This window comes from Onychomys torridus, chromosome 11 (genome assembly GCF_903995425.1).
Source record: "Onychomys torridus chromosome 11, mOncTor1.1, whole genome shotgun sequence".
In the NCBI taxonomy this organism is placed as follows: domain Eukaryota; kingdom Metazoa; phylum Chordata; class Mammalia; order Rodentia; family Cricetidae; genus Onychomys; species Onychomys torridus.
The window spans coordinates 41,059,005-41,084,991 of record NC_050453.1 but is presented as its reverse complement, the minus strand read 5'-3'; the positions used below and the strand labels follow the sequence as shown (position 1 = coordinate 41,084,991).

At 45.0% G+C, this 25,987-nt stretch overlaps 1 protein-coding gene across 3 annotated transcripts in view; it reads right to left on the bottom strand.

Moving 5' to 3' along the window:
• Positions 1 to 229: 229 nt before the first annotated feature.
• Npl (N-acetylneuraminate pyruvate lyase) overlaps positions 230 to 25,987 on the bottom strand; it is a 36,800-nt gene continuing 11,042 nt past the window's right edge. For 2 of the 3 annotated variants that reach the window (XM_036201749.1, XM_036201750.1), the window contains exons 3-12: positions 23,636 to 23,709; positions 22,622 to 22,709; positions 17,145 to 17,202; positions 14,641 to 14,716; positions 12,005 to 12,097; positions 9,193 to 9,341; positions 8,820 to 8,866; positions 7,336 to 7,420; positions 6,326 to 6,365; positions 230 to 573 (exon numbers count right to left, since the gene is read on the bottom strand). In XM_036201749.1, the coding sequence (XP_036057642.1) occupies positions 404 to 573; positions 6,326 to 6,365; positions 7,336 to 7,420; positions 8,820 to 8,866; positions 9,193 to 9,341; positions 12,005 to 12,097; positions 14,641 to 14,716; positions 17,145 to 17,202; positions 22,622 to 22,709; positions 23,636 to 23,709 (880 nt within the window). In that variant the 3' untranslated portion in view covers positions 230 to 403. The other variant, XM_036201751.1, reaches the window with a different exon arrangement.

Sequence of the window (25,987 nt, the reverse complement as noted above, 5' to 3'; positions counted from 1 at the left end):
AACAGATTTCTCTATAATAATCTTGTAAAATGAATGACTTAGGGTTTATGATTCCTTTATAAAACAAAATTTATAGGTTCATAATTGATTTTTAGGCTGGACATTGGTGGTGGTGCATGACTTTAATCCCAGCACTCCGGGGCAGAGGCAGGTAGATCTCTGAGTTCAAGGTCAACCTGGTCTACAGAGTGAGTTCCAGGACAGCCAGGGCTACACAGAGAAACCCTGTCTCGAAAAACAAAGAACAAAATTGATATTTAAATATTTCTTTATTGGTGTGGGATTCCACTTGTTAAAAGAAAGCTTAGCTCAAAAAGTCCCTGAGAAAAGGATGGTTACTACTGAAGATGGGTAAAAGTCTCAGTAAACACACTCAGACTGAACAGGCACTAGCTACAGGCTCCTAAGTTCCCCCCTTTAAACCAGGGAAAGAAAGGAAGTCCAGGCTCTTCAGCTTGGCCTCAGCGTTAGCAGTAAACTCTTGGGTGGCTTTCTGCAGAGGAAGCCGGGGTGGGCCCATTGGAATCCCAGAGACCAGCGTCATGATGGCTTTGGTCTGTGACACTCCAAAACCTAGATGGGAAAAAATAAAGAGTGAAACGTATCTGGCACTGCCCGCTTTCCCGCAAACATCCCCAAAGAGGAGGTTATATGCCAAAGTAACCTACAATAAGACATGGTAAACAGAAAAGAAAACTTGTAGTCAGATTGACTGAGCTGGGCATGGTAGCACACACCAGTAATCCCAGCACTAGGGAGGTGGAGTTCAAGGTCAGTCTGGGCTCCATACAGAGCAGAATAGGAAGGTCTCCTCTCAGGGCTGGAGAGGTGGCTCAGCAATTAGGAGTGTTCCCTGTTCTTTCAGAAGACCCCAGCTTGGTTCCCAGCACCAATATAGGTTGGCTTGGAACCCCCATAACTCCAGCTTTAGGGGATCCAATACCCTCTTCTGGCCTCTGTGGGCACTGCACTCATATGCAAATACCCATAGTCACCTCCCTCCCCAAAACACATAACTAAAAATGAAATACAATCTTTTTGAAAAAGAAATCAACCTTTTTGGGCCTATGAGATGGCTCAGTTGGTCAAGGCACTTGCAGCCAAATCTGGGACTTCTACAAGTTTCCTTTTGACTACCATACTCACGCTGTGACAGGAGCACACACGTGTACAAATAAATAAATGAGGGCTGGAGAGATGGCTCAGAGGTATACATGCAGATAGAACACTGAATACATAATAAATAAATAGATCTCAATAAACAAATAAATGAATGAATGGTAAAATAGACCCCTCTTGCTTGTGTCAATAAATACACAAACTGTAAAACAAAGAGGTTGGGAGCGTAGCTCTATGGTAAGTATTTGCTTAGTATACGAGAGTCCCTGGGTTCACATTCCTGAATTACAGCAAGTAAATAAACAAACTAAATAAAACAATACAAAGAGTCAAAGCCGGAGCCTGCAATATTGGCTCAGCATGTAAAGGCAGATGCTGCCAAGCCACCTGAGTTCACCCCCGCAGGACCCACAAGGAAGGAGAGGACTGAATCCCTCAAACTAGCCTCTGATCTCCACACGTGGGCTATGGGACACCTGTAAGTTCATACACACACTCAAATGAATGAATGAATGAATGAATGAATGAATGAATGAATAAATGAAAAACAAGCAAACAACCCCCAAACAAAAAAGCACAAAACCCACAGAGTCAAAATCAACTTTACAAGCAAGAAGGAGCTAGGCATGATGGAACAAACACATTGATAATCCCAGCACTTAGGAGGTGGAATGTGAGGGTCAAGAATTCAAGGTGGGTGTGCAGATAAAGAGTTGGCCCAGTGGTTAAGAGCATTTGCTGCTCTTCCAGGCAGACCCGAGTTCAATTCCCAGCACCCACATGGCAGCTCACAACCATCTGTCACTCCAGGGGATCCAATACCAACTTCCAGCCTCCTTGGGTACCAGACACATGTGGTGCACAGACATACATGTAGCAAAACACTCTTACACATAAAATAGAAATAAGAATAAATTTAAAATAAATAATAGGGGTTGGGAATTTAACTCAGTGGTAGAGCGCTTGCCTAGCAAGTGCAAGGCCCTGGGTTCGGTCCTCAGCTCTGGAAAAAAAAATAATAAAGCTGACTTAAAAAAAAAAAAAAGAGTTCAAGGTAGATCCCTGAGGTTCACTTGCCAGCAAGTCAAGCCAAAACAGTGAGCTTCAGGCTTGGTGACCCTGTGTCAATTAAAAGTGAAGACCTGTCAGTCCTAAAAGGGGCGTCTCCATCTTACTCCTCCACTCAGGGCTCAGGGAACTATGGGGCAGAGGTGATGTCAAGGAAGCAGTGTTCTCCAGACACAGCAGGGCTGACGCACACATGAACTCACGGCGACTGTGGCAGCAGGCAGAGACCTGTAGAGCTTCAAGTCAGGTGTGCTGAGGGGGAAGTGAACACCCACTGGCAAAGAAAAGAACTGGTTCTGTGCACTGGAGTCTCAGTGGGTATCTAAACTACACTTAAGGGTAGTCACAAGCCCAGCAGTAGATGGCCAACACAAAACAAAGGCAACTGTCACTTTTTTTTTTTTGGTCTTATATTGCTGTTCGGGCATTTGTCTTCTCTGTCTTTTGCTTGTATATTAAGGTTCACAATTTATGTTTTTTTTTTTTTTAATAGGTTTTGTTTGTGCGTGTGTGCTCTCTCTTTGTTTTATTCATTCACTCATTTATTTATTTTCTTGTTTGCTTTTCTCTTTGTCTGAAGGTTGGCTTTCTAAAGAAAGAAATTGGCTGCTGGTGGTACATGCTTTAATCCCAGCACTCGGGAGGCAGAGGCAGGTGGATCTCTGAGTTGGAGGCCAGCCTGGTCTACAGAGTGAGTTCCTGGACAGCCAGGGCTACATAGAGGAACCCTGTCTTAGGGGTGGGGGGTGGGGGGGGAAAATTAAGAAAGAATGAAAGAAAAGTGTAGAAAGATAGACACTGGCTCTACCCACTCTAACAAGTACATGTCATACAGACACACAGACATACAGACATGCTGATATCCCAGGCCTTTACCACAAGTGATTGCTGGATGTGAGTTTGCATCACGCAGTTTGGTTAGGTTCCAGACTAAGACACTAACTTGAGATCACTTAAGAACTAGTGGAGCTAAAGTGTTCCAGTGGGGGCAAATGGAAATCCACTCACAGAGGCACGTCACAGCCTCAGGGACAGCTGCTTCCTCAGACAACTCTGGCCTCTGAATGAATCTGGAGCTCGATGTTACAAAACACACAACGAAAAGGCTAACAGAACAGCCAGCAAAGGTACAGGTGACTCAATTCACAGCCTGAGAAGATGGGAAACGCGAAGATTTTATGAGGATAAAGTCAGAGGAGGCACACACTACGGAAAGGGTTCAAAGAAAAGGAATGGGCAGATTTCTTTCAAAGAAAAGTAGAAATACTAAAAATAGGCTGTAGCTTATTTGGTAGAGGGCTTGTCTAGTATGCAAGAAGTCACAGGTTCCATCCCCCATACTGCATAAATTGATAATGGTATATACTACATGCTGGCCTTAGTCTACAACAAGTTTCCTGCCTCAGCTACCCAAGGGCTGTTGAGAATACAGGAATCTGCCCCATGTTCTCTTTCTCTCTAGTTTTTAATCTAGCTTTAATTAAAAAACAAACTCAATTCATTACATCATTTCAATATACTTTCCCCTTGAAGTATATTTTTATTAATTTACTCATGTGTGAGTACACACCACATTGCGTCAGGGTGTTCTTACAGATCAATCAATACCGGGTGCTGGGTCCTCTGGAGCTGTTGTGGGACACTCTAAGAGTGTGCTGGAATTTGAACTTTGATCTTCTGGAAGAACATTATTATTATTATTATTATTATTATTATTATTATTATTATTATTATTTTGAGACAGGGTTTCTTTGTGTAGGTCTGGCTGTCCTGGAACTTGATCTGTAGCCTAGGCTGGATTCGAACTCACAGAGATCTGCCTGCCTCTGCCTCCCGAGTGCTAGGATTAAAGGTGTGAGCCACCACGGTCCAGCCAACGAATGTTCTTAACCAGTGAGCCATCACCCCAGGCTTTTAACACCCCTCTCCCTGCCACTGCCTTTTTTTCAAAATTTAAATTTTATCCATGCATATGAGTGTTTTGCCTGCATATGTTTGTTTACCACATGAGTGCCTGGTGCCCATGGAGGCCAGAAGAGTGTGTCAGATCCCCTGGAACTGGTGTTAGCATGGTTGTGAGCCACCCTGTGGGTACTAGAAATTGAACCTGAACTTTGAAAGAAAAGCCCGTGCTCTTAACCACTGAGCCATCTCTCCAGCCCCTAAAATCCTTTCAGAGATCACATCCCTGTCTGTCCTGAGCCATGTAGACCAGCTGACCTGGAACTTGTGGAAACCCTCCTGCTACCGCTTCTACGGGGCTGGGGTCACAGGCGTGTGCTACTCTACCCAGCTATAGGTATTTTATCTTTTTTTTTTTTAATGTATTTAACTATTTTATGTGCATTTGTGTGAAGGTATCAGATCCCCTGGAACTGGAGTTACAGACAGTTGTAAGCTGCCATGTGGGTGTTGGGAATTGAACCCGGGTCCTAGGGAAGAACAGTCAGTGCTCTTAACCACTGAGCCACTTCTGCAGCCCGGTATTTTATCTTATATTTCGTTTTATTATCTATTTTGACAGGCTTTATAGTCCAGCGTGGCCTTAATAAGAATGATCTTGAATTTGGTCCTCCTGCCTCCACTTCCCCAGTGCTGGGATTACAGACATGCACTGCCATGCCCCAGTTACTTTTCTATCTTCTTTTTTTTTTTTTTAAGGATAAGGTTTTTTGTTGTTGTTGCTGTTGTTGTTTTTAAGATTTATTTATTATTTATACAGTATTCTGCATGTACCCTGCAGGTCTGAAGAGGGCACCAGATCTCATTACAGATGGTTGTGAGCCACCATGTGGTTGCTGGGAATTGAACTCAGGACCTCTAGGAAGAGCAATTGGTGCTTTTAACCTCTGAGCCATCTCTCCAGCCCCTACTTTTCTATCTTAATGTACTCTAGAAACAAATAATTATTATTTCGAAATCACAAGCTTTGTGAAAAGTATTGGGTAGGACAAAGGAGGAATAATAACGGCAATGAACAGAACCGGTGGCACCTCACTATGACAACGCTCCTAAAGTGGGAAAGCAAATGGAAATTCTGTCTTGGAGGGATGGGGCAAGCTAGCTGAAACCGTGGGAATGAGACCAAGCAGACAATAGGTGCCTGGGCCGAGGAGAGAGGCTCTGAAAGGGAGGTGGGAGCCCTGCCAAGAACACACTTGAGAACTTCTGGACTTGACCCACGGCCAGCTGTCCCAGAGGGCCATCTCTTGCAGGACTGGGATGAATGGGGCACCTGCCATTGGCTGTGCACCAGGCTGAGACACTTTGCAGAGGTTCCTCTACTCAGACTCACGGTGTTTCCCCCTAATTTTCCTTTGTCATCCAAACCTCCATCCGCTTCAATTTACCTGTGTTAATAAACTCATCTTAAATTTCAAATACTCTTGGGAACCGCCAGTCATTCATAATTTAGTAAGATGCCTTCCTGCAAGTACTGAGGAGGAAGTCAGCCACAGTTCAGCAGTAGAATTTTAATGAGCAGAGGCAAATAACCGGGGGATGGGGGTGAGGGGGGGAGAGCCAATGCTATGAGGAGGAAGGGACAGAAAATGGTGAATGTGCTGGAGAGCAACATGCTGAGGTGGAGGAGAGAGATTCGTAGGACACTGCCAAAGTGGATTTCACTGTGTTATTCAGTTAGTACTGACTATGGGGGGGGGGGGCTAACTGAGCACTATGGGTGTGCTGGGTGAACCCTCAGAGGGAGTGATGGAAATCCATCTTTTACACCTGGTCAGCTTCGGGGGAATCGTGGAGTTGGCCCTGTCTAGATGCCTTAAGAGGCATGTATCACAGGTTTTTCACATTAAGAGTCTGTGGCTCCTGGGTTACTGTGTGCCTTTCAGTTCCTTAGAAACCAAGGCACTCGGGCAGTGGAGCATTCAGGCTGCCTGTGTATCTCTGCGTTCTCTAGGAGTCAGCGAAGCATAGAGAAGCTTGACAGAACAATTGCTCTTAGACGTTAGTCTATATTCTGTCTCTGATGAGGGTATACAAGTCTGATGGCTTTCAATAAACTTGTCACAGTCTCAGTCTTGCTGTGTGACCCCTCTGACCCATGCCTGATAGACGACATTCCCAGGTAACCCTGGCTTGGTCAGCAGCAAAGCAGAGAACAGCAAGCAAGGGTACTCACCCAGCTTGATCACATAGTTGATAAATCTCTGGATACGAAACTAGGGCAGAAGAGAGAAGTCCGTGGTCAGCATCGCCACACTGTGAAAACCATCTATATAGTTCAGAAGCCAAACGGTGGAAGCTCTGCAAAGTCTAGCCACCTTAGTTTTCTAGAAGTCTATCAGAACGGAAGAAGCCAGTGGGATCAGCAAAATCTGCTGAGGCTAGGACCGGAGAAAACCAACTTCCTCAAGCCGTCCTCTGATCGCCACATGTGCGTGTGCATATGGATACAAGTAAATACATAAATGTAAAATACAGAAAACTATTGTGTCTTGTTTACAGTGAGGCTATCCTAACTTCCTACACCTAGCACTCTCCCTTTAAACAGCGCTTCTCAGGAACCACCCTGTTGTCTCATTGAAATTTCTGTGCAACCCTTTGAAGACAGTAACTTCAATACACATCAAAATCCCATCTACAGCTACAGTCTTTACAATACAGTGCAAGCCTCTCTTGGGAGGCAGAGGCAGGCAGATCTCTGTGAGTTTGAGGCCAGACTGGGCTACAGAGTGAGTTCCAGGAAAGGTGCAAAGCTAGAGAGAGAAACCCTGTCTCGAAAAACCAAACCAAACCAAACAAACAACAAAAAAAACCTTTCAAGATAGAATAAAAATAAGGTTCTTTGTAGGAGGAAAGGAGGATTCTGTCCCATATGGGTCTGTGTCCCTTTAGATATGGGGACAGGAAGATGGGGCAGGTTCCCTTTTTTTTTTTTGGTTTTTTGAGACAGGGTCTCTCTGTGTAACCACTCTGATTTTGTAGATCTGGCTGGCCTTGAACTCACAGAGATCCGCCTGCCCTTGCCTCTAGGCTCCAATGGCAAGTTTAAAGGAGAGTTAACAGAAGACAGATAAAGAGGCATCAGGGTGGGTGGCCTTCAAGCCAGCTGAGGAGAGGGGGGGACAAGGGATTCTCAGAGAGGAAGAAGGCAGCCCAGTGACTTATGTGAGGGGAGAACAGGTTTACCTGGTAATTGAGTGCTGAAGTGAAGTCCTTCTGTTCAAAGGCCTCCAACATCTGGTTTGTCTTTTTCCCCAAATAGTTATAGGTACTGGCAAGACAATGGAAAAATGTTCCAAGCTTAATAATTCAGTGGGAAAGATCCTCGTCCTTGATACCTGATGTTTAAAAGGGAAAAGATGGGGGCTGCAGATTGGCTCTGTGGTAGAGGCTCATTTGCATATACATGGGCCCAGGTCCAGTCACCCCCATGCTCACCAGCCTCACCGGCCTACAACAGGTACTATCACATAACACAACTTTCTTTCCTGTTCAAGATTAAACAATTTTGTTTATTATTATTATGTGTGTTTGCCTCATGACTTTAGGTGCATTGTGTGTGTAGGAGCCTACAGAGGTGAGACATGCAAGAGCGGCCAGTAATTGCTTATTGTGCTTTTCTTTTTCTTTTTTTTTTTTTTTTGAGACAGAGTCTTTCTATTAGCTATCATAACCTCAAATTCATGGCTCTCCTCCTGCCTCAGTCCATCAAATGCTGGCATTACAAGCATGGATCATCACATGTGACTGTTCAGTTGGAACCTCCAGCTTGCCCTGCATGATCTGCAAAACCCCATTCCTGTCCCTCTCTCCAAACCCTGCCTTCTCAGAGAGCCTCTGAACACAAGAAAGGTGCCTAAAAACCCAGTTCCGCATTCTTGGCAGCTAAGGCAGCTTCATCCCCTGCTAGAAACTTCTAGCAGTCCAAGTCCCCGCCTAAAGCGCTCAGCTTTTGACCATACTTGGGCACAAACCCAGCTTGTGGAGGACACGTCATCATTCTTCGCCTACAACCTATAAAGTCTCCCTGCTTCCGTTTGTGGGTGCAGCTTCTCGGGCCTGAATCTCTGGGGCTGGAGAGCCGGCCCAGGAGTTGCTTTGCTCAAATAAACCTGTAGTTATACTTTTTCAATTTGGCTTAATCTGGCTTATTGTGTGGGTGGAGAAACCTGTGAGGAGGGGGGCGGGACAGAAAACCTATTAGCGACACTACTGACTTTGTGTTTTTGTTTTGTCAGTTTCGAGACAGGGTCTGCTGTAGTTCAGACTTGCTCAAAACTTTCTGGGTAGCTGAGGATGACCTTGAAATCTTAATCCTCCTGCCTCTTCCTCTCAAGTGTTGGATTATAGGTTTGTGTCACTATTTTATGCTCTCTTCCCTTCCACCCTCCCTTCCTATTAAGGCCTGAGGATCATTTCACTAGCATTTGAGAGAAAAACCAGAGTGAGCAGAGGGGTGGAGAGGGATGAAGAGGAGGAGGGAAAGCCTTTCCTTTTCAGTTAGGGTCCATGTTTCCAAGACTGAGTCAAACAGATCACTCAGTCCCTTTTCAATGAATGTGTGTGGAAGTGACTTCTATTAGAAACGATAAATATGCAAGAAGCCCATCTAGTCCAGCAATGAGTTACTTTCACTTTGTAATCACCAGGAAAAGACAAGTCATGTTTACCTGCCCACTGCTCCAGTTGCTCCCATGATCAGAGCACTCAACAGTTGCTGATGAGAAAGAGACAAGAGATTCAGGTTTTTTGAGAAAGAGAAGAGCTGCTATATCATAAACATAAAATGGAGCCGGGCGGCAGTGGTGCACGCCTTTAAACCCAGCACTCAGGAGTTCCAGGCCAGCCTGGTCTACAGAGTGAGATCCAGGACAGGCACCAAAACTACACAGAGAAACCCTGTCTTGAAAAACAAAAACAACAACAACAACAAAACCCCCAAAACAAACAAACAAACGAAAAACAAACATAAAATGGATCATTATATCAGAAACAGCTAAAATGGATCACTGTGAAGCTGGGATATGCCCAGGGGTAACTTACCTCATCCACCCCAAACAGCAAAGCAAACTGTCGCTGGTGATTCTGGTCGACACACTGCCCGAAGTCTAAGAGATCAGTGTCACTGAACTTCAGCCCTTGAAAGGTGGGGATCTTGTTCTGAATCCCTTCCAGCAGCTCCTCTGCACGAACTTCCCAACGACAAATGCTCCATTAACCCACGTGGCAACAGAAGCGATCAACTACCTCTCGAGTTGGCCTTTGGGCACATGACTATACTCTGGTTCCCAGCACTCTGAGGCTGAGGCAAGGTGATTCTGGGGCCAGTCTGAAGTCAGCCTGAGCTACACAGCAGGGGCCTGTCTTTGAAAAGCCAAACACGGGCTGGGTGGGTATGCTGGTGCATGCCTTTAACCCCAGCATTCAAGAGACAAAAGCACCGGGAGGCAGAGGCAGGTGGATCTCTGTGAGTTCGAGGCCAGCCTGGTCTACAAAGCGAGTTCCAGGACAGCCTCCAAAGCTACGGAGAAACCTGTCTCAAAAAACAAACAAAAAAACAAAAAAAAAAAAACAAAACAAACAAACAAACAAAAAAAGAGACAAAAGTAGGCAGTCTCTGTGAGGTTAAGGTTAGTCTGGCCTACATTTCCAGGCCAGCCAGGGTGGGATACATAGTGAGACTGTGTCAAAACAAAACATGGAATCAGGGGCAGGTAGATCTCTGACATATATAGTGAGTTTCAGGACAGCCAGTGCTACTAAGAGAAAGGGCTATGGGTCATCCCCCCCCTACACACACATGGTCATCTATAACATAGGTGGTCTCTCTACATAGCTGCTGAGGATGACCTTGAATGTCTGGTCTTCCTGCCTCCACCTTGAAAGTTCTGGGATTATAGGTATACACCACCATGCTTTGTTCACATGGTGTTTTGCACATCCAAGGTGAGCACTGTAACTTAACTCTCTACTCCCAACCCATCTTGTGTTCTGACAAGGTGACCTCTGCCAGGCTTCTGGATGGGGGCTGATTACAGGAGAACCAACTGGGCGATTAGAGGATTGGGAGAGGAGCTGAAAGCTGAATTGATTACCAACAGCCAATGACATAATCAGTTATGACTCTCTAGGAATGTCTTTAGAAAGCCCCAAAATAGGATTCAGAGAGTTTCTGGGTTACTGAATACGTGGAGGCCACTCTGCACCTAGAGATGACATAGTACACACCTTGTATGTCTTTTCATCTTTGTAGTAATAGGTCAGAGGATTTCTTTGAGTTCTATGAGCTGCCCTAGCAAATCATTCGAATTCAAGGAAAGAGTTATTGGGAACCCCACTTTGCCACTGGTCAGAGTGAAGGCCACAGCTGTCATCTGAAGTATAGACAGTCTCACGGGCCTGGCCCCCTAACCTCTAGGATCTGCGGCTATCTCCAGGTGGTCTGTGTTAAATGGAAGTGGTACCACTGGACAGCACTTCACCTCCAACACACACACACACACACACACACACACACACACACACACACACACACAGACACGCGCGCGCTGAAACTCAGAAGCAGAACACTTGTTCCTATGCACACAACCCCAGGCTTTACTCTTGGTACACCAAAAGGGGAAAGAAACAGAGGGAAAGTCAGGGAGGTCAGATGCTCCCTACAGGCTAGGCACTGGGCGTGCAGCAGGAGAGGTACACAGTTCCTCTTCAGTGCGGCTCACAATCTCTTATCTAGTCATGGAAGATGCAGAGGGGTTGGCGTGTAGCTCAGCGGTAGATCACTTGCCTAACATGGGGAAGATCTGGAACCTCAAAAAAACCTAAAGTTTTGGCTGGGGATATAGTTTAGTGATAGAATACTTACCCAGTATGAATGATACCTTGGGCGCAAAACTAACCGACTAAATGAATATGGAGATACAAAGTGGTTGCTATATATATATATATATATATATATATATATATATATATATATATATATACTTATATCTCTACGATCTCATGCTATAGCCTAGGCTGGACTTTAATTTACTACGTAGCCCTGCAGGCTAATTTCAAATTCATGGCAATCTTCCTGCTTTAGCCTGTCAAATTTTCTCTTTTTTTTTTTTTTTTTTTGAGACAAGGGTTCTCTGTATAACAGCCCTGGCTGGTCTTGAACTCATGGAGATCCACTTGTCTCTACTTCCAGAGGATCAAAGGTGAGCATGTCACCATGGCCCAGCTTGCCTGTCAAATTTCCTTGGTCCTTTTCTTTTAAGACACAGTCTCACCAATCCTAGGCTGACCTTGAACTTATGGTGTAGCAGAGGAGAGCCTTGACTTCCTGATCTACCTGCCTCTACCGTGACTTAGAGGCGTGTGCGGCCACACCCAGTTTTACGAACTCTTCTTGTAAGTGTAAGAACCGCCAGATAAAGTGATGTGGGTGACTAACGAGGGCTGAGGTCTTAGAAGGGTCCCATTCGGAGCAACGTTAACTGCCTCTGTCAGATCAGTGGCCTGTGTCGCTGGGTAAAGTGGGATGAAATGGAGGTTCTTGATGGAATAAGTAGGATGTGAGAGTTGGAGAAAATGCAAAAGGAAAAAAAAAAGGCAGTACTTGGGTTTTGGATAAATGGCTCAGTGGAAGAACACGATGATGATTCTTTCAGAGGACAGAGGTTTGAGTCCCTCCACTCACAGCAGCCCACAGCCATCTCTGACTCCAGTTCCTGGGGATCTGATGCCCTCTTCTGAGGTCCATGATCACTAGGCCCCCATATACATGGTGCTCGCAAGCAAAACACACACATACACGCACACAAAATAAATACATAGAGTTAAACTGAGACAGTTTTAAAGCAATACTTACTCTTTACCCCGGTCAAGGAAGGAATATGATAATAGTAAAATGGCAAAGCGGGGGCTGCGGCAGCCACCTCCCTCAGGAAACTGATCAGGTCATCTGAAAGAACAGGAGTCGAGTGAACAAGAGACCAGTGGCTTTCCACATTAGAAAATGAACCATTCAATGAGATGCAGCTGTCTTCTCAGAAGCCGAAAACCCCCGACTGTCTTTACCCGTTCTCAACTGTGCGATTACAATGTCACTTCACCAAAGTTCTATTTTTCAAGGTCAAAACAAGGAGCTGGGATGATGGCCCAGCAATTACAAATACTGGCTGCTCTTCCAGAGGATCAGATCTGGGTTCTGCACTCACATAGTGACTCACAACCATCTATTACTCCAGTCTCAGAGGATCTGACACTGTCTTCTGGTCTCTAAGGGCACCAGGCAAGCATTAACGTTCAGACATGCATGTAGACAACACACACACACACACACACACACACACACACACACACACACACACACAGAGTCTACCTGGGCAACAAAATAAACTCAGGGCCAGCCTGGGTAATTTAGACATTTTCTCAAAAATTTAAAAAAAGAGAGGTGTGTATAGCTCAGTTGTAGCATGAAGAAGACCCAGCATACTTGAGGCCCTGGGTTCAATTCCTAGAGCTAAAAAAGCTTAAAAGAAAAAAGTGTGTGTGTGTGTGTGTGTGTGTGTGTGTGTGTGTGTGTGTGTGTGTGTGTTGGGGATGGGTGGTGGCTCAGCCAAGTGGTGACGCACACCTTTAATCCCAGCACTCAGGAGACCGAGGCCAGCATGGTCTACAGAGCGAGTTCTAGGACAGCCAGGGCTACACAGAGAAACCCTGTTTTGAAAAACCAAAAAGAATAAAAAAAGTGGTGGCTTACACCATAAAGCCGGCAGAGTTGGGCACTCTTCCTTTTTGGGACTGATCTGGACAGAGCAGAAGCAAGCCTCTGCTTTACTAAGGAAGTGGGTTTCCTTTGGTCAACTCAACTGCACTACTGCAGATGACAGAGAATTGGCTTACACTGTGGATGAGGTCCATAAGTGGGAGAGACAGTTTTATGTGTCATATCTTCTCTGCATACTGTGAAAACATGTTCAGCACTTGGGAAATACTTTGGATAAAATTGTTTTGCATAATTTATCTCTTTGTTCATTTTTTAGAAAAACTGCTTACATAAAAATGCTCAAAATAGCATAAAAAGTCCATTCTAAATTCCCAAACTACCAGTAAACACTTACTTACATGAGTGATGGTTTTCTATCTGCCAACAATGGATGACATTTCATGACAATTTATGCATTTAGTTATGGCTTTAATCCTCTGCACAGATATCTCCCTTTATCCTCCCTCAAATCAGGATAGCATATATCCTAAGATGGCCTTAAACTTCCCATGTAGCTGAAGATGACTTTGAACTTCTCATCTTCCCGTCTTGACCTCTTTAGGCCTGGGATTTCAGGTATGCAGCACCAACCTGGGGTACCAGGGCTCTGTGCATATAGGCAAGTAGTCTACAAACCACACTACTTCCCAAATACCCCTCTACATCACGTTAATTACTAATCAATAGGAGTAACAGGTCATAGTCCTCTATTGGTGGAGGCAGGAAGATCAGAAATTCAACATTTCCTGCTATGTAAAGAGTTCCAAGGCCAGGAGTGGCAGCTTATGCCTCTGATCCCAGCAGTCAGGAGGCAGAAGCAGGCAGATCTCTGTGAGTTTGAATCTAGCCTGGTCTACACAGTGAGTTCCAGAATAGCCAGGGATATACAGAGAGATCCTGTCTCAACCCCTTCCCCACACGAGCAAACAAGACTTCAAGGGAAGGGTGAGCTATTTGAGAGCCTATCTTCACACACACACACACACACACACACACACACTCACACAATCTTCTTACACTTGGACACAAAGAATTCCTGCAGAGAAAGCATCATGGAAGGAGAAAACAATAGTTTGTTTTGGAAGATAATAGACTTTTTTGTTTTGGTTTTTCAAGACAGTGTTTCTCTGTGTAGACCTGGCTGTCCTGGACTTACTCTGTAGACCAGGCTGGCCTTGAGCCCACAGAGATCCATCCCCCTGCTTCTGCCTCTCAAGTGCTGGAATTAAAGGCATGTTCCACCATGCCTGGCTGACAATGAACATTTCTGTGAAATTCATTTTCATTTCATCACAATCCATCAATTCTAAGTAGGACACGTAATTTTCAAAATGACCATCATTCACACCTCTCCTTTGAGAAGAATAGGCTCATGCTTTGCCATATGGCTCTGAAACCTCATAATGTATTTCATCAGGAGTACACACCTAACCCAAACAAAGGCATCTACCAACTGGTGCTCAGTAGATGATGGCAACAATTCAAGGGCTTTTTGTTTGTTTGTTTGTTTGTTTTTTTTCGAGACAGGGTTTCTCTGTGTAGTTTTGGTGCCTGTCCTGGATCTCACTCTGTAGACCAGGCTAGTCTCCAACTCACAGAGATCCGCCTGGCTCTGCCTCCCGAGTGCTGGGATTACAGGTGTGCACGACCACCACCCGGCGTAATTTTTTTTTTTTTTTAATGAAAGCAAGAGGCGGATGGGGCAAAGCGCTGTGCATTCAGACCAACTTCCTTACCTTTGTTCTGTGACTTGAAAAAGAACGGTGCCATGACAGCGATGCCATCAGCTCCAATGTCTGCTGCATGTCGGGCCTGTCCAAGAAGACAAGAGCGTAATGGAGTAAGTGATCATCATCACCTATACTCACCCACAGACACCAGAGTTCAGCAACAACCTCTTCAAACCTGTCAACCGATTCCCAGCTGGAGAACAGAAAGATTAGCCAATTTAATTAAGACAGTAGATCTCCGCCTTCCTAAGGCTGCAACCCTTTCATATAGTTCTTCATGCTGTGGTGCCCCCCAACCACAACATTATTTCATTGCTACTTCATAATTATAATGTTGCTACTGTTATGAATTATAATGCAAATATGTGTTTTCCGATGGTCTTTGGCAACCCCAAGGATTGAGACCCACAGGTTGAGAACTGCTGAATTAAAATGTCATCGCTGAATTAAAATGCCCCAGGTTGCAGAGCAGCGACACCTGGTTTAGGTAAGCTGAGGCATTAATTTCATCTTTGCCTGGCAAGTGCCTCAAGTCACTAGGCCGTCTCACTGGCTCCGTTTGATTCATTCTCACTGATTTTTTTAAAGATTTATTTTTATTTATGTGTGTTTATGTGTGTACACAGGCATCTGTAGAGACCAGAAGAGGGTGTCAGATCCCCCAGAGTTGGGATTATAGGCAGTGGTAAGCCTCCATGTCAGTGCTGGGAATCAAACCTGGGTTCTCTGGAAGTGCAGGCAGTGCTCTTAACCTCTGAGTCATCTTTCTGGTCAACCCAGATATACATTGCTTGTTTTTGTTTTTTGAGGTAGGGTCTCACTATGTAGCCTTGGCTGGCCTCGAGCTGTGATGTAGACCAGGCTTGAACTCATAGAGATCCACCTTTCTCAGCCTCTCCAGTGCTGGGATTAAGGCATTTGCCACACCCTTAGGTTAATCTTGAACTAAAGAGCTGCCTGCTTTCACCTTCTGAAAAACAGGGATTAGAGGTCTGTGCCACCATGCCTGGCTACTTGTTTGGATTTTTGTCAGTATACACACATATGACAAAAATCTTACCGCCCACCAAAGCCACTTTGCTAGGACAGGAGCAGTTCATTTATAGCTGTTAACAGAGAACCCTGCATGTATAATTTCTCTTCCACTGCTCTGCCTACTTAATGATATTATCTTTCCCATGGGATGGTATAATCGTCATATTCTAAGTTGATATTACAGATTGGGAATGCGGCTGAGAAAGGTTAAGAAGAAAAAGACTATACATATCACAAAAGACACAGAGTGCTATGCTTTGACAGCTTCTTGAATTCCTCCAGGGAAACAATGAAAGGATATTTCTTCTCCTTGGGCATTCATAACACTTTAAAAATATTTCATTTATTTTATGAATATAGGTGTTTGGTCTACATGTATGTCTGTGTACCATGTGTGCCTGGTATTGTATATTATCTCACTGTGTAGCCCTGGCTGGCCTGGAATTTACAGAGATCCACCTCTCTCTGCCCATCAAGTGCTGGGATTAAAGGCATAAACTACCTTGCTAGCTTTTACCTTTATTACTTTTTAGAAGTCTCTCTCTGAACCCAAAGCTCATCCATTGGGCTGGGCTGGCTGACAATGGAGCTTCAGAGATCTGCCTGTCTCCCGCCTGGCCTAAGGCTAGGGTTATAGGCACTGTAGCCACGCCCATCTTTTTATGTGGTTTCTGAGGGTCTAAATCTAGGTTCTTGTACTTGCTGAACACACCCTTTACTTTTGTTTTGTTTTCTCTTATATGCCCCAGGCTGGCTTCCACCTCCCAAGTCCCCTGCCTCAGTCTCTGGAGAACTCAGATTACAGGTGTGTGCTGCAATGCCCGGCTCCGGTCTGGCTTTTTGCTCACATCTAGCCAAATTACTAAGCCTAGAGTAACTTTGATCCCACGGCCCTGAAGACTGTATCCAGTCTTTACAGTTCTGCAGAACAGGGATCTGATGCTTCTGGTTTATAGCTTTTTTAAAAAAAAAATTATTATTATTATTATTATTATTATTTTTTTTTTTTATGTTTTTGAAAGGAGTTCTTTGTGTATTCTGGCTGCCCTGGAACTTGATCTGTAGACCAGGTTAGCCTTGAACTCACAGAGATCCTCCTGCCTTTGCCTCCTGAGTGCTGGGTTTAGAGGTATGCACTACCATCACTGGCTACAGCTTTGGTTTTGAACCTCTGAAGAACCCCATTCTCCAGAGCAGCCCCATTTCCTATTCCCTTTTTGTCCAGCAGAGGGCCTTGCTTCTCATTTCCCAGAGAAGACAGATGCAGACTTAGCTACCTTTATATCCAACCTCAGCTCTCCAGGAGGAAGTTCCCTGGTCTCTAGTCTTCCAGCTGTCATCTTTTTGAGCTTCTGCCTGTCATGGTCCCATGCCTGCTTCGGTGGTCCCACACTTGATCTCTTCCAGCCAAATACAGGCTTGGCTTTAATTCTAGCACAAACACAGAGGTCTCTCCAGCGGTCTCACATACATACCAGTTCTCGGGATTCCTTCAAGCTTAGTGCTCCCACGTGAATCACCACCTGGTCCAACCTGCAAGAGAGAAGCAGTGTGAACCACTGGGCGTTTAGAAGAACACAGAAGGGCTGCACCATCCTGTTTGTGCTGGCTCAACAGCCTCGAGGCCAATACAACAGCTGAATCAATTCTTTTTCTTTTCTTTTTCTTTTTTCTGGAGCTGAGGACTGAACCCAGGGCCTTGCGCTTGCTAGGCAAGCGCTCTACCACTGAGCTAAATCCCCAACCCCTCATTTCTACTATTACTCTTGGGACCCACATCATGAAACAAGAGAACCCATTCCCAAAAGTTGTCCTTGGACCTCCATAGACATGCCATGGCACGGGAGTTTATGTGCGTGTGTGCACGTGCGGGCATATATATGACACACACACACAGTGTAATGAAAAAAAAAATCAAAACAAACAAACAAAAAACTAAACAACTAAAACTCCAAACCCCAGTAGTAGGCAAGAATGAATGAAAACATAGCCTAGCGGCCCAGGCCCTAATCCCTGATACTTGCCAAAGCTGAGGCAGGAGGTCCTCAAATACAAGGCCAACTTGGGGAATTTACTTGTCTTCAAAAGCATAACAAAATTAAAAATATATTATATGACACTCTGAAAGAATATTTTAAAAAGTATTATTTAAAAAACGAAAAAGTAGGCAAGAATGAATAAAAATAGCCCCTAGTGGCCGGAGGCCTATGATCAATCCCAGCTATTGGTAAAGTTAATGCGGGAGGATCCCAAGTTCAAGTAAACCTTGGGAATTTATGGAGCCCCCGTCTCAAAGTGAAAAACACAAAAGGGCTAGAGATATTTGAGATGCAGCTCAGTGGCAGGGCGCTAGCCTAGTGTGTAGGAAGCAGCTCTGGATTCGATCCCTGGCATTGCAACTTTAAAAAGTGCATGAAGACATGTCTGTTTGCATTTAGCAAGCAAACTGGCCCCTAGTCAAGTTAGTTGAGCACCGGAGCGATGGCTCAGCATTTAAAGGCACTGGCTGCTCTTTCAGAGGATCCAGGTTTGATTATCAGCACATACATAGTGGCTCACAGCCATCCAATAATCCTATGTGTGTATGGGGGTGGGAGTGTTGAACTCCAGTTGTTAGGCTTGTAAGTGCCTTTGCCCACTGAGCTATTTCCTTTACCTCTTATCTGTCTGTCTGTCCATCCGTCTGTCCATCCGCCTGTCCATCTATCCATCCATCCATCCATCCATTTATCTATTTTGGGGATAGATTATCTCTATTATGTAGCTCTGGAACTCATTATGTAGAGCAGGCTGATCTCAAACTCCCAGAGATCTATCTACCTCTGCCTCCCAAGAACTGGTATTAAAGGGATATACCACCATACCCAGCCTTCCAAAATTATTTTAAATTGTCCCTTTCCCCCAATTTATAAAATCTCATTTGCTACTGGTAGTGACCACTTTATCAGATGCACTGGGAAAATTACAAGTGTCCTATATACAGGCCACACGTGTTCTATATAAAAGCAATACACTCAAGTGTATGTAGAAAGGAAATTTTTGTAAAAGACCACAGCAAGGCAGCTCTATCAGGATCCAAATTTACACAGGCTTTCTTCAGAACATCTGGAGCTAGAACTCTTCTACTCAAGATACTTCTTCATATCAAGTGAAAGACAGAAGGCAGAAATGTGGGTTCAAAGGTTGTATCAGGTCACCAGGTCCCGACTGGCAGGCATACAAGGCAGCTTGTGCTCAGTCTCCAGGACATGCAAGATTCTGAAACATTCGGTGGGAGAGATGACTCAGTGGTTATGAGCATTGGCTGTTCTTCCAGAGGACTCGGGTTCAATTCCCAGTGCCCACATGATGGCTCATTAACTGTCTCTAACGCTAGTTCTGAGAGTCTGATACCCCTTTCTGACCTCTGTGGGCATCAGGCATACATGTGGTACACAGATACATGCACAAGCAAAACATTCACATACATAAGGTAATAAATAAATAAAAACATACTAAAAATTAAGAGCATAATAACTTCTCCCATTCAAGGCTGTAATTATAGGTTTTAGAGTTTCCACCCACAATAAACTGTGAGGGAAGAAGGGTAAGTGTATGCGAACTTATATTACAGGTAAGAAACTGAGGCTTAAGTTTACAACTGGGGGCTGAAGAGATGACATGGCAGTTAACTGTCTTTGCTGCTCCTTCAGAGGACCCAAGTTGAGTGGATCATAACACCAGCTATAACACCAGCTCTAGGGGAAATCTTCTGGTCTCCATGGAAACCTGTATTCATGGACGGACAGCCGGACGGACAGACAAACACACACAGACACACACACACACAATCTAAAAAAAACTTTAACAAAAAGTATGTGTGCATGAGTGTGTGTGTGTGTCTGTGTGTGTGCGTGAGACACCAATGTGGTAGCTCATGGCTGCAATCTCGGCACCCAGGAGGCTGAGCCAGAGCCACCTGGGGTGCACAGTGAGACTTCGTCTGGAAAAAAAAAATGGGGAGTGGACATTGGAGAAAAGGATAACAGAAAGCCGGGTTTATGCTCATGCTTTAAATCCCGGCCCTTGGGAGGGGGAGGCAGGAGGATCAGGAGGCAGGTCAGCATCAGCTACAGAGTTAGGACAGCCCGAATTGCATGAGAACTTGTCTCAAACAAACAGAGGGAAATTGTTTAAACTGAAAAGAAGTTAAAAAAAAAAAAGTTTGGGGGTTGGGGAAGGCCCGGGGTTCAATCCTCAGCTCAAAAAAAAAAAGTTTGATTCCCAGCAATTGAAACCATCTGTAACTTCAGTTCCAAGTGATCCAGTGCCCTCTGACCTTTGTGGGCACCAATCACACATGTGCTCCACATACACACCTACATGTAGGTCACTCATCAGATAAAATGACTCGGTAATAAAAACATTTTTTATTTTGGAAATAATAAAAATATTATTTCCAAATATCTTAGGGGGAGAAGAAAGGTGAACAGCAGAGGAAAATAATCTGTGGCAAGAGTGAAAGCTGACCTCAACTTCCCAAAGCCGAGACACCAGGGTGGGGCTTCCTCTGCCCATCAAACCAAGGGAACCTCAGCGTCCTCTCACAGAGCCCCCCTAACCCACCCCATGAAAGAGAAACCTCTCTTAAAGACAGCACAGTTATAATCCTGCAGCGGCTGGAAACAACGTTGAGCTAAAGGAGAAGAAGAGCATCAGAACCGAGGGAGGAACCTCTTGGATGTCAGTTAGAATGGCCTCATCTTAAAACTGAGCAGTCCTCAGAAATCAAGCATGGCGGCCCACTTCTCATCTCAGCACTTGGGGAGGCAGAGGCAGGGAGCGGGTCTCTGTGAGGTCAAGGCCAGCCTGGTCTACATACAAAGTGAATGCCAGGACCGTCAGGGCTATGTAGAGAGAGACCCTGCCTCAAAAAGCAAACATGAAATAGCAGAACACTCCAGTCTCCTGCTGCACTGTGTACCCGCCATCCCAGCATTTGGGAAGTGGAGACCGGAGGATGGAAAGTTTAAGGCCATCTTTGGTTTCATAATGAGCTGTGCCAGGCCAGTCAGAGTGACCAAAGACTGTTCCCTAGGGAAAAGTGAGAGAGAGACAGGAGAGCTGACTCTTGGGTAAGGGTGCTTGCTGACAAGTCTAAGGATCAGAGTTCTAGCCCCAGGACACCCACATAGTGGAAGGAGAAAACTGATTCCCTCACACTGTCCTCTGACTTTCTTTTCTTTTCTTTTTTTTGGGCTGAGGATTGAACCCTGGGCCTTGTGCTTGCTAGGCAAGCGCTCTACCACTGAGCTAGATCCCCACCCCTTTTTTTCTTTTCTTTTCTTTTCTTTTTTTTTTTTGTCCTCTGACTTTCACATGTTGCCCACACACTCACATAACACACACACACAATAATAATAATTAAAATAAAGGAAATGGGCAGGTGATTCACACTGCTCCAATTAAAAAAAATTAAACAAACAACTCAAAATAGACAAATAAATAAAAATAGTAATTAAAAAAAAGTCCATGCAACAAATCATTCTGTTAGGATGTGTTATCATTCTGAAACAGGATAAAGATGGCTTCCTGTGTAGACACCATCTTCCTGTTCTCCACTCCACTTGGCTATATGGAAGAGGGTGCTTATTCAGCTGTTTCTGCTAACTCCAATATTTTTCCTCCATCTAAACATTACCAGCCACTCCTTGCTGCTTCTACTTAATCAGAAGAGGGGAGTACTAACTCCCCATTGGATTGGAAGCAGACTGAGGACAAAGACTTTGCTCCAGGTCCCTAGTGTGAAGCAGCATGAGTGCTGACTAGTTTTAAGTCAAATTGACACAAGGTAGGGTCATCTGGGAAGAAGGAATCTTAATGAGAAAATACCTCCATAGAATGTCCTGTAGGCAGCTGGGCGGTGGTGGTGCACGCCTTTAATCCCAGCATTCGGGAGGCAGAGGCAGGCGGATCTCTGTGAGTTCAAGGCCAGCCTGGTCTACAGAGCGAGATCCAGGAAAGGCACAAAGCTACACAGAGAAACCCTGTCTCAAAAAATCCAAAAATAAATAAATAAATAAAATAAATGTCCTGTAGGTAAATCTCTATGGTATTTTCTTGATTAATGAATGATTGACGCGGGAGGGCTCAGCCCTTGACTTCCCTCAGTGATGGACTATGATGTGGAAGTACAAGTCAAATAAACCCTTTCCCTTCAAGCTGCTTATGGTCATGGGGCTTCATCATAGCATTAGAAACCCTAACTATGACAGAGGGATGATACACTGTGGCGGTCCACAGAGGTTCCCTAGTAAGGCTTTACTCAAGGTCTGAAAGTCTGAGCTTGCTTTACCCAGCAGGGCTTTATAGTAGGATGATTTGGCCAAAGGTGTAATTACCAGGTGTTTTGGAGGGTCTACACTTGGTTGTACGTTGTGCTTTGATCTTGGAAGAGGGAGGTCTTTTCCCTTTCCCCTTGCTGATATATAAAAGGCCCATTATGAATAAAGACAGGCAGCTAGGTATTGACCCAGGTGTTCCCCACCCCACCCCAGCTATCCTGTGTCTCTGTCTTTCTCTCCATCTAGGCCTATTTTTCTATCTAATACTTCCTCATTCCTCACTCCTCCCCACAAGAACCCTTAGACAGGTCGGAGCAGGCCTCCGGCAACACACACACAATAGCAGGCCACCTTCTTCTTCTCCCCCTCTTTCAGTCCAAGGACAGGAACTCCTGAGAAGATTAGCCTTCCAGGTAGATGAGAGAGTTTCTGAAGGGGAGCACATGTGCTCTGTGGTTTGGCTGCCCTTCCACAGAGAAGGGAGGGCAGCCCCTTGCCCAGTGTGGGAGGCTCAGAGTCCCTGATCTTCCCCCACAGCTGACTGGGAGACGTCAGGGCTGGGGCAGTGGGAGGAGCCTTGCTCAATATAGATCTGGCATGGATTGTATCTTATTCTTGCAGTTACTCACTTGTTCCTCCCTTGTTTTACCCATTCCTCTGCCACATGGCGACGCTCAGAGACACTCAAGGACAGGCCTTCTCCTGTGGTGCCATTCACTGTTCCAAAAAAGAGGTCAGTCAGTGGGACCAGCCGGTGCCTTTTGTTGCTCCAACCCTAAGTCTGGAACCCCTGCTTGAGAGGAAACGGCACAGTGAATAAATAGAGGATGGTGCCTACAGCAGGAAGTGCCACTTGTCCATTTTTACTTCAGGCTTTTTTTTTTTTTTTTTAAATTTACTTATTATGTTCTGCCTGCATGTGTGCCTGAAGGCCAGAAGAAGGCACCAGATCTCATTATAGATGGCTGTGAGCCACCATGTGGTTGCTTGGAATTGAACTCAGGACCTCTGGAAGAGCAGCCAGTGAGTGCTCTTAACCTCTGAGCCATCTCTCCAACTCCTTGGGCTCTTTTTTTCCTACCTGTCTTTTCAAAAATAGTGGGGAGGTCAATTATGACTTGTGCTGATGTGGGTGCTGGGAATCAAACCCAGGCCCTTTGCAAGAAAAGCAAGAGTCTGAACCACTGAACCACCTCTCCAGTCCTTTACACAGGGTTTCTCTGTGTATCCCTGCCTGTCCTGGAACTTGCTTTGTAGACCAGGCTGGCCCTGAACTCAGAGACCCACATCTCTACCTCCCCAAGTGCTGGGACTAAAGGCGTGCTGGGCTAAAATGTTACTTAAGCAGGCTTTGCTGTTATTTTACTGCCTTTTGGTTTCATGACCTCGAGTCTTTAAGCCATAGAGTTTTGTCTCTAAGTGGGCATAAAAACAATGTATTTGTTGGCACACTGCCAAATGAGATATTCTCAAGGAATCTGTAGACCTAATACTAGTGAGTCTATATACTCAGAATGGTTAGGTATCCCAGCAGGCTCCACCACTACCTCTGACACATGCTCTGTGACCTCCTGGTCAGGTGAGGTCTACTACTAGCAAAGGCCTGAGCTAGATTCATACAGAGAAATCTCAAGGTGACTTACCAAAAATGTTCTTCACTCCCTGTTCCTTCACCAGATAATCCACATACTGACCAATTACAGAAAAGTTGATTTCTCTAAAAGACAGGGGGGAAAAGTAAGAATGCATATTTAGTCTTTTTTAGGTGATTATTCAACCAATTTGCAGCTCATGAACTGCTCATATAAATAAGCATTACAAATCTACTCTGGGGTTGAGTACATAGCACAGTGGATAGACAGCTTGCCCAGTATATATAAGACATCAGCTGGTGGTAGTGATGCAGGATGTGTATGTGTAAATGTGTGTGTGTGAGACACATGTGTGTAGAGGTCAGAGAACGATTTTTGGGGAGTCCGTTTTTCTCTGTCCCTCATGTGGGTCCCAGTGATTGAACCAAATCATCAGGTTTGGGAATGTAGCAAGCACCTTCACCCACTGAGCCATCTCACCAGCCCAGTACCCTTTCCTTTATTTTCAGGGGAAACCTTCTGGTGCAAGCCAAGCATCCCCAGTGATTTCTGTCACTTTACTTCAGTGCTCCGTGACTTTGGGCTGCGCATGTCTCCAAAGGTTTCTACCATCTTTTCTTTTAAGATTATGACCTTGGACTAGAGAGACGGTTGGTTCCGTGGATAGTAACACTTGTTGCCTCTGCAGAAGACCCAGGTTTGGTTCCAGCACCCACATGGTGGCTCGCAGCCATCTGAAACTCTAGTTCCAGAGGGTCTGACACCCTCCTCCTCAGGGAACAGCCACGCACGTGATGCACACATACACGTATACACATACATACTACATATACACAGGCAAAAAGCTGGTCAGTGGTGGCGCACGCCTTTAATCCCAGCACTCAGGAGGTGGATCTCTGAGAGTTCAAGGCCAGCCTTGTCTAGAGTGCGAGATCCAGGACAGGAACCAAAACTACACAGAGAAACCCTGTCTTAAAACAAACAAACAAACAAAAAAAAAAAAAAAAACAAGAAAGAAAACAAAAACCAACCCCCAAAACACCCATACATATAAACTACAAATAAACAAATCTTTTCTTTTTCTTTTTAAAAAGTATGACCTTTAACTGAGAATGCACAGGAGTTACTTCTTAACTTGACATGCCTAGGACTGAATCTGTCTAGACTCCCTAAACCAAATCCCCATGCTTCCTTTGCTGGGGAGATCTCTGTTTTGGAAATAACGCCCATATTCCTTGTCTCCATTCTTTCATGTTTTAGCTGAGTTCTCTCAGTAAGATGTGAACCCACTATGTCCAGCTGGGCAGTCTCATGTAGCTCAGGCTGGCCTCTCCCTATGTAGCGGCAGCTGGCCTTGAACTCCTGACATCCTTGTCTCAGCTTCTAAACTGTTGACATTGTAGGCATGGTCTACAACTGGCTGGGAATCCGTCCTTTAACAAATTCTCCATGTGATCTGCCTGTATTTTTCAGTCTGAAGCAAAATGACTTTGTTAAGATCTGATGCTTAAAGTGATAAGGGTGTTTCCCCTTAAAATCATATTAATTTAAAAGTTGATAATTGGGCTCGGAAACTTCACTAAATGGCCTACCACTATGGAAAATATAGGTGGCGCTGGGCAATGGTGGTGAGCGCCTTTAATCCCAGCATTTGGGAGGCAGAGGCAGGCAGACCTGGGCTACAGAGTGAGTTCCAGGACAGCCAGAGCTACACAGAGAGACATTGTCTCAAACAACAAAAACAAAACAAAAAAGAAAAGAAAAAGAAAAATCAAGGTGGGGAGGATAGGTGAGTGAGAGCAAAACTTCAAAGGGAAAATTGTGTGTGGAGTCTGGGTTGACTGTTGCAGAACCATGGACACCTTGCCAAGAACACGGGGAACTAGCTGGCTGTCATTTAGGCTTTTGTAGAGTAGTAGGACTGGAGCCTCCCAATTGGGGTCTAGCCTTATTATCATTCTTTTCATCTTTACTTAGTCTATTCCTGAAACAACATGAAAAAAAATCCGATACATCGAGAAAACAGACATCAAAGGGTATTTCAGCCAAGGGCATAGAAGCAAAGAGAGAAAAGAAGAAGCCGGCCGATTTCGAGATGAAAGGCAAAGATATTAAAAGCAAAGGCAGCAGACATAGTAATTGCCCACAAGGTGAGGGAAGACACAGCTTGGTCTGCAGTCGGGAGAAGGGGCGCTGAGCCATCTCTCCAGCCCTTAGGGGAGTTTTAAGGCCATGAGGGGAAGGCTCTTTCTTTTTCTTGTGTGTGTGTGTGTGTGTGTGTGTGTGTGTGTGTGCAGCTGAGGATCGAACCTAGGGCCTTGTGCTTGCTAGGCAAGCGCTCTACCACTGAGCTAAATCCCCAACCCCGGGAAGGCTCTTTCTACTGTGGCTTGGGCCCCAACA